Genomic DNA, 9,359 nt, shown 5'->3' with positions numbered 1-9,359 from the left:
TCAGAAAGGGTATCTCAAGGAAGTCCAAAGGGTAACTGTTTCAGAAAGGGTATCTCAAGGAAGTCCAAAGGGTAACTGTTTCAGGACGGCGTTTTAGCCACCATATGCTTCCAACATTTAGCCAGGTGGTGTCATTCAGATGCCTTCCATGACATAGAGCAGACAAAAGGCCCCGTGGCGGTCCTTGTTACTTTTGATGCTGAGAATCAAGCCCAGGCATTGCGCATGCTCAGCAAGTGTTCCCTTTCGATGCTGAGGATCAAGCCCGGACATTGCGCATGCTCAGCAAGTGTTTTACCACTGAGTAATACTCCCCAGCCCCCATGCTGTTTCATTTTATGCACCAAATGGGCAAGGATATAATGTTAACTTGTCTAAAACACCGTTCTAGATATTGCTGAGAAGGTCTTGTGGATACAATTAACTTTCAAATCACTTGTTTCTAAATAAAACGTATTACCCTCAATAATGTGGGTAGTTCTCATTCAATTAACTGAAAGATGGAATGATAAAGACGGAGATTGGAACCTAGAAGCCATGCTTGAGTTTCCTGTCCCTGTTACGTGGAATAAATACCAAAGCCACTGCATCTCTTCCATGTTTCCCACCTACTGACCAAAATCATACATTCCTCCCTCCCTCTCCTCTTTCCCTCCCCTCCCTTCTTCTCTCCCTTCCCTGTCTGCTTCCTCTCTGTCTCACCAGACATGGTATACATGCGCATGTGTGCCTGTGTGTATGTGCATGCATGTATGCATGTTTGCAATGAGCACGTGTGTGCAGGCATGTGTGTGTTTCCCTTTGGTTCTCTTTCTCAGGAAACCACTAACAGATTCAGACACCAAACAGGGTTTTCAGAAACAAATCTATCATTTCTCTTTACTGTTTTTCAAAGCCAGCCATTATTGTCCCCAGAGCTCCCCCCGCTGAACTGTATAACTCATATGGAAGATGTCAGAGTCAGGCCAGAGCCAACACCACATCACTGTGCCAAGTGAGCAGGAACCTCTAGTCCGACTCATTAAACATTAAGAATTTTTTTTACAAGTTTGATGACAAGATACTCTATTTACCACGACACAATAAATAACGCATCTCTAGATATGTCAAATATTCTCCCACACCAAATTTTCTCTAAAATTATAAAATAAGCAATTTAGCATTCTATTAAAATCTCAACAAAAATTATCAATAATGAAGCTATTGTGTAATTAACTAATATAAAAATGAGAATATTTGACTCATGAAAATTATTAAAACTTTATGCTATTGTTTATTTTGAGACAGGGTCAGTTGTATACCAGGCTGGCTCCAAACTCACTATGTAGCAGAGGGTAACCCTGAATTTCTGATCCTCCTGCCTCCCCCTCCTCAGTCCTGGGAATCTATTATAGGTGTAATCCACCACAGCTGGGGTTTGGAAAGCTAGGCTCAAAGCCTGGGTTTCACGCATGCTAGGCACGCAGCACACCAGCTAAGCCACGTCCCCAGCCAGCCCTTCCAAGGGTTCTTGCATTTCTGTTCAGCATTGGCGTGTCTCAAGCCATAGGAACAGCTTATGGTAAAACCATTAGATCCAAATGTTTGTGGCAGACACTCAGACTTACTGTTATCGCGACAGCTTTCGCTCTGGGATCTAACTTAGCATTTTTCAAAGGCGTAAGCTGCACTATGAATGTTTCTTCAGCTTCAGTCTCCTCGTGAGGACAAACGGTGACAACGATGGTTCTCACACTGCCATCTCCCTCCCTGAAAGAGACTGTGCCACTCACAGGATCCTCAATGTCCCCATTCTGTGGCGGTAAGGCTTCGTGAGAATTGGGCCCCATTATCTCCCAGCTCACCTGCAAGGCATGATCAGTTTTAAGTGAAGGATTTGTGCACTATGTGTGCTATTAGAAAAAGCACGCAAAGAAGAAACTATTCTAGGACACGCTGGGCTAACTTCTGACTTACCTGAGATGAAAATAATATTTTCAAATAAACACTTGAAAATAGTATCTAGTAATTTATAATAATTTCCCTCCTTACTCCCGAGCCTTCCTGTCTCCGATCCCAGCTCTGCAGTCTTCACAGCTCTAGCTCTATCACAGGCTCGGGCTTCAGTGGCTCCCTATACATAAACCCCTGCCATACCTGGTCATCCCTGGCCACCTAACAACGAGCAGACTCAGTCTCCATCATCTCTCCATGGCCTTGCCCAGCAGGATCTCAAATCAACATATACAAAGCAGAATTCTTAAATATTCGCCGCAGCCATGAAACTTTATAAGGCTGGCACCACATTCCAGCTGCTTCTAGGAGTCACCCATGATTTCTCTCTTCTTCCGCCTCCATCTTTGACCCAACAACCTGTCCACATCTTGTCATCTCTGTCCCCATCACTCCTGACCACAGGACAGAAGCCCTAACCACCTTCCTGCTTGCACACAGCTCCATGGACTTCTTGTCAGCCATAGTTGAGCCATGCAAGTGAAAACAGGATAGCGCATTCTCTGGTGAAGCCTCCTTAATGCCGTGCTCTCCAACATGCGTGATGTTTCAGACGGGTCCTGCATCAGTCCTAAGTCCTGCGTCATCAGTGACCTGTACACTGTCTGACCCTTTCGTTTAATGCCCAACTACGTGGACTTCTTCCGACAAGTCAGGTTTGCTCCTCTGCAGGATCCTTCATTCCTTTCTCCCAAATCCTCACAGACTGTGTAACACAGGTCTTTCAGATGGTGTATCCCAACATTACAAGCAGAATTCAACACAATTGTAATTTTAAAAAAAGAAAGGAAAAGAAAAAGCAAAACATCTAGTTTGTGACTATTCAGGTTTATGAGCACTGTGAAAGCAGGGATGACGTCACTTCCAAATACGTTCTCTTCCTGTTGGACTGACTGATGATTATCACAGTCGTTCATGCGCTTCCTCATTTGCTGCTAAGAGTCCCTGAGAGCAGATTACAGCTTCTACACTTCTACAGACTTCATCAGGCTCAGGAGCCACTCAACACTTTACAGTAATTAGCAAATACTACAAATAAATAAACAAACAAACATCTGGGGAATAAGAAGATCCAACGTCATAGATCAAACATCAGAATCACTTTAACATCAGAGAAAGAATGCCCTACCTGACTCTCCCCCAAGAGTCCTCCAGTCCGCTGCAGCACCAAGTGTAAAAACATCGTGGAGTTGGGGTTAGGAATCAAAATTTTGCTTTGGTTGAGAAATCTTATGACACCGAACGGGGAGTCACTCTTGGTAATTGTGATTTTGCTCACTAGGTGGCGCCCGAGGATTGCTCCATCAGAAGCTCCAGTGAGCAGAATTTCAAACTGTTCCTCAAATTCGCTACATGGCAAGAAGGAGCAATCTGTGAGTCTAAACATATTAAAATGCCTGAAAAATCCAAATAGATAGACATTTCCCAAATTGGCCATCCATATTCAAGGCACAACAGGCACACACCAGGAGAAGGGTGCTTAGAAAAAGGAAGACTCAATATGAAGCTCTCAGGACCCAGACTTTTAAACTGTGGAAGGATACAGAAACTAGACCCAAAGATGCTACCACATCCTTATCAGGCTGTGTAAGGAGCAGAAGTCAGGGTTTTTATCTGAGAAAAACACGAGGTATACAACCACAGTGACGTCCTCTTTCCTGGAACCCCCTTCTCTCTCTCTCTCTCTCTCTCTCTCTCTCTCTCTCTCTCTCTCTCTCTCAAGTGTTGTCAGCAGGAATGCTCGTCATCTGGCCCGGGTACCCACTGCTTCCTCTATGACCAACCTTGCGCTGCCGTTGACGATGGAGACATTTATAAAGCTTAGGTTCTGCCCATGCTGAAAGGTGACTGTGCTGCCGTGCAGTATGTAACCTCCTGGGACAGCAGAGAAGCCCTGGGACATGAAGTCAGCTGACACGTGGCCATACGTTCCACGGAGCCTCAGCACGGGAATCGTGATCACGCGGGCATCTTCCTTCACTGTAAGGGAATGTGCAATTAGCCGGGTTACTAGAGAAAGCAAAGGATGCTTGCACGATACAGCCAGACTGTAGTAGGCAACTCAAAATAATAGTTCAGTGCTCACGCGCATGGTTTTCACAGTTCATAAGTGAAATTAGTGAAACTTTTAAAAATTAGTGAAAGCTTTGTCCCTTTTATCTTTTCATGAAGAATATAGCTTGCCAGATGTTAAGATTTAAAATGACTAATTTTTAAAATTGTAAGCAACCTATGAGCACTCTTTCTCTTCATGCTGTGCACAAATAAGAAACTCTTGCTTGAGAAGGTGGGAGATAAACACAGGGTGTCCATAGAGGGCAGGTAATCTGGATTGCCTCTGCACATTCAACTGAAATATAAACAGTGCATGTAAGGCAGCCTTACGCTATTTCTATCGTGGGGTATCTTTCACATTTATATTGTGTGTGTGTACGTATACATATGTGTGTATGCGCTAATGTGCACGTGTGTGTGTCTGTGTGTATGTATATGTGTGTGTGCGCGCGCTAATGTGCATATGTGTGTGTATGTGTGTGTGTATATACACATATATACTTATATTTGCATACATGGCTCTGAGTGTGGAACTCAGAGGTAAGATCCCTTCTCCCTCCAGCTGGGTTTCCAGATTTGATTTCAGCTTTCAGGCTTGGCAGCAAATGCATTTACCCACTGGGCTATCTTGATATCCCTTGTATGAATATTTTTAAATCTACATATATAAACTATTGTAATTTTGACCAGAGAAAATCAGAAAATACCAATATTCATGTTTGACTTCAATTCCAAAATTCAGATTCAAATTTTAAAAAGTATCTACTAACAAAAATTCCTCTTTAAAGCAGTAAATTATTGAGAAATAGGTAAATAGAAAAAAATCTTATTTATTTCTTGATGCAAACAAGCAACAACACTTTATCAGTAATGGGTTGAAAGTCACAAAATAGCTTAAGTAATAAGCCACGGCTTATCCAAAAAGTCCAGAGAAAGCATGCAGGAGGGGGTTCTGTCCAGGGTTCAAGACAGCTAGACAAGGAGTCTGAGGAGAGGCGATGGAGCCCATGAACCATTTGCAAAAACAAGGTAATACGTTTATTTTTAAATTATGTATACTTTTTAATTTTTGTTTAGACAGGATTCTCTGTGTAGCTCTGGCTGTCCTAGAATTTGCTCTGTAGACCAGGCTGGCCTTACACTCACAGAGATCTGCCTGCCTCTGCCTCCTGAGTGCCAGATTAAAGGCGTGCGCCACCACCCACCTTACTTCTAAATGATATTTACATTCTGCCATTGAACAGAAGCGTATTCTAGAAAGGTAGTCCTCTCTTTCTGCCCAGAAAGGAATGTAACCAAGCATTTTATGTCCTGGTAGCACATAAGGGAACTGCAGCCCTGGGCAAGCCTGAGTGAGGGGCTGAAGCCTTGACCAGGCCCAGGTCTGATCTTCAGCTACAGCACAGGAGAATGCTCATTTCGATGGTGATATTCACTAGAGAGTAAGTAGACACTAAGCTATGATCATATCAAATTAATTTACATAAACATGAAAGTTTTTCTTTTTAAAAAACTAGATTTATTTAATTTTTATTCATGTAAATGTGTCTTTGAATGTGCAAGGCCAGAAGAGGGCATCGGATCCCCTGGAGCTGGAGTTCCTGGCAGTTTTGAGCAGCCAGATGTGGATGTGGGAAACCAAACTCCAGTGTTTTGCGAGAGCAGCATGTAGTTTGGTTTTGGGGAAGAGAGAATATTAATTGAAAAGATAGTTCCCTAAGACTGGCCTGTAGGCAAACCTGTGGGGTGCTCTCTTGATTAATGATACATGTGTGAAGCCCAAGCATGAGTGAGGTCACCCCTGGGCAGGGAGTCCCAGCAGGCAGTGTCCCCCACGGCTTCGGGATCAGCTCCCCATTCCAGGTTCCTGCCTTGAGTTCCCTCCCTGACTCCTGGATGATGGACTACAGCCAGAAGATGCCGTAAACCCTTTCCTCCTCAAGCTGCTCTGGCCAGGGGGCTTTATCTTGGCAATAGAAATCCAGCTAAGACAGGCATCAAGCAGCCTTAATTACTGAGTCACCTTTCCAGCCCCTTAACGATGCTATAAACAGACATATTTGAATCATCCTTGAAGTTTAAACATCAATTATTCTCCTAGACTTGCATCATACAGAGATGCAAGACTCCCTAAAAGTAACTGAAAATAATCTTTAATGTAGGGATATTTTGTGATCAGACAAAAGAGTGCATATAAAAACTCAGAGAATGCTATGATCATTAGGACCAGCTGAGTAAGCTTACCTGAGATGGCTGTGTACTTAGGGTCAAATTCAATGACGCCCTCCACATTATCATTTTCCATGATTATGATCTGAACAATGGAGACGTTTCCAATTACAGGAGGCTGATCTAGCTGAAGTCCAGTCTCTTGGATGGTAAAATCATAGCCTCTTCCAGAGTCATAGGAAACAAAATGAAAACGTAACAAGATAACAAACATGTGCATGTGTAGCACGAATACAGCGGTCTTTCTAGCTCCTATACCTAGTGCAGTACTGCACAGTGAAATCACAGACTTATGCATGCTAGGCAAATGCTCTACCCCAGAGCTGTAACGAACTTAAGCTGTCTGGTGTGAAGCAAAGTTTTTATGTGGCTCCCAAGTATCGGCGCTTACATAAAATAAAGGCTAGTATAAAATTACAAGTTTGTGCAAAATAAAAATAAAGGCTACAAGGCAATGCAAGTTAATTATAATCAATATCTTCCAATCCAGTCCTCAGTTTATTTGAATAACAACAACCTATTTGTGCAAAAGACTCAGACTGATGTCACTCCCATCAACGAGCTTGGACTTCCAGGTCCTTATGGCATTTCAATTCCTGAAGTGAAAGAATTTTTTAAAAATACAAGACAGTTCCAATCCTTCCTTCAATTTCCAAATTCTTAGGTGGTGCTCATAGGTTCATCTTATACTGAAATATTGAGATCTGCTAAATACGATCGCCGGTGAAGCGAACTTAGAGCAGCACAAGCTAAAACACTAAATGGGAGGAGTAACTGCGCTCCTAGGTACCAGGAGATCTGCCAGGACTGCCTGGATAACAGACGCCCCACCAAAGCAGCAGTTCTCTACCGAGAGGCAATACAGAAGTGCACTGCATTCTATTGCCCCTTTCGTGTCAAAGGAAGCCTAGTAATTATGGGCAAGCAAAGACTGTTTCCCAGAATTCACATGGAAATTTATCTCTGAAAGAGTAGTCAAAATAGCAAAAACTCTAAGTCCTAGCTAATCAAAGTCGCAAACACGCTGGCCCAGGTGGGGAGCTGCTCTTTCCACACTGCCTTCAGGGAAGCAAGACTGAGCAAGGGAAGGGACTGAATTCCCACTGCCAGACACTGAATCTGAATCTTGAAGATGGAAGACTTAGTTCTCTAAGGCTAAGAATGCACACTCTACATATGCTTCTGAGTGAAATACTGAGTTGTGAAAATTTATATGTGCACTGGCTGGTTTGTGTGTCAACCTGACCCAAGCTAGAGTCATCAGAGAAGAAGGAGCCTCAGCTGAGGAAATGCCTCCATGAGATCCAGCTGTAAAGTATTTTCTCACTTAGTGATCAATGGGGAGGGCCCAGGCCATGTGGGTGGTGCCATCCCTGGGCTGGTGGTCCTAAATTCTGTAAGAAGGAAGACTGAGCAAGTCATGAGGAGCAAGCCCTCCATGGCCACCGCTTCAGCTCCTGCCTTTTGGTTCCAGACCTGTTTAGCACCTGTCCTGATTCCTTCAATGATGAACAGTAATATGGTCATATAAGATAAATAAACCCTCTTCTCCCCAACTTGCCTTTTTGGCCATGGTATTTTGTTACAGTTATAGGAACTTGAAGACAGTATGTAACTAATGGCTATATATTCTAATCCATAAGAAAACTTCCAGTCTTCTCTGAATTCATGCATTGTTCTAGGAAAAGGTCCCCTCCTGGGCCCTTTGTAGACTGAAGAGGGATGACAGAGTCAACCAAGAGCAGTTCACTGTGCTAGTCATGTCTCCTACTCTGTCAATCAAGCCAGCTCCGGAGAACACAAGCCTCAATATGATGATTTTGATTCTTCATTGAAAACATGCTGCACATGTAGTTTTGTCAACTACCGTTCGATTTTTTTTTTCCAGTTTAAACTGCTATTGGGCAAGGATCGATTTCATTGACCCACCGGGAAGGCAGCAGAGACTTTGGTATACCAAGGACATCTGCTTCCCACTCCACTCGTTCAGGGGTACAGAAGGGCCACCCCAGATGAGAGCTGCCCTGGAAAACAGCTGGGCTAACGCCACAGGAGCTGAGATGGCACAGCAATTCCCTGGCTTTGCAGGACGAAGGCACAGAACAGGAACATGCTCTCTCAGGATGGAGGTAGGGGAGTAAATCCAGAAAATTAGGAAAGTTGCAGTCTGTCTTAATTTCTCTGTTCAGTCCTGGCCCAATGTCTTCCCCCCTTGCTTTCTCCTCACGCCCCCATTTCCTTTCCTTTACCTTCCCTGGAGGTCCACTTTTGTAAGGGCGAGAGCAAACTCCTCCGGGCCTTCAGGAAGGTCGTCATCAAGGATTTCAACATGCAGACTTTTGGCCCTCTCTCTGGCTTCAAAGAGGAGCTCCCCTGAGGCGGGAACAAAGTCCCAGCCTGCCTTGGCCGTGTGGCTATCAGTCTCATACCAGACTAGCACGCGTCCGAAAGAGCCACCCGAGCGGACAACTGTGACATTAACCTGGAAGAAAATCGCTTACCTGTTTAATTTGAATGTTTAATCTACTGAACAAATCATCTCTAACTAAAGATTCTTTTTACTGGGATTATGCTGGAATTAAATTTAACTCTATACAATTATAGAAATTACATGTCATAATAATGATACCAGAAAGAAATTAATCCATTGGGGGAAAGCTTTAGAAAAGAACCAAAAAAGACAAGCATTTTGACGTCTGCTCAGCACATTACAAACAAAAGAAGCAGTAAGAGCTGAAGCTGTCCGTGCCATACCCTCTGCGCTGCTTCTGAGACTCGAAGCTGCTCGTGTGAAAATGAGAACCGGCCATAAGGGTCATCACTGGCCACCATGGTGACACTGGCGGTGACGCTAGATTCATTCAGTGCCCCACCCACACTGACTCCAGTCAGCTGAAACTCATAGGAACACTTTTCCTCAGGGATGTCATCATTCAGAGCCTGGAGAAGTTACAAAAACCAAAAAAGGCATAATGTAAGGAAGTGTCCTATCCACAGAACAGCCACAGACTCTGTAACCTCCCTCCGATTCTACACACACACACACACACACACACACACACACACACACACACACACACACA

At 43.8% G+C, this 9,359-nt stretch overlaps 1 protein-coding gene across 1 annotated transcript in view; it reads right to left on the bottom strand.

Annotated features, from left to right (window-relative positions):
* Positions 1-9,359, bottom strand: part of Adgrv1 (adhesion G protein-coupled receptor V1) — a 549,406-nt gene that overhangs the window by 361,426 nt on the left and 178,621 nt on the right. The window contains exons 63-68 of the mRNA XM_026783832.1: positions 9,031-9,216; positions 8,526-8,758; positions 6,292-6,440; positions 3,777-3,972; positions 3,122-3,341; positions 1,608-1,844 (exon numbers count right to left, since the gene is read on the bottom strand). Of these exons, the coding sequence (XP_026639633.1) occupies positions 1,608-1,844; positions 3,122-3,341; positions 3,777-3,972; positions 6,292-6,440; positions 8,526-8,758; positions 9,031-9,216 (1,221 nt within the window). The remainder of the gene's footprint in view (positions 1-1,607; positions 1,845-3,121; positions 3,342-3,776; positions 3,973-6,291; positions 6,441-8,525; positions 8,759-9,030; positions 9,217-9,359) is intronic.

Source organism: Microtus ochrogaster, chromosome 19 (assembly GCF_000317375.1).
Source record: "Microtus ochrogaster isolate Prairie Vole_2 chromosome 19, MicOch1.0, whole genome shotgun sequence".
Lineage (NCBI taxonomy): Eukaryota > Metazoa > Chordata > Mammalia > Rodentia > Cricetidae > Microtus > Microtus ochrogaster.
Note: the sequence above shows the minus strand (reverse complement) of the source record. Positions and strands in the feature narration are given on the sequence as shown.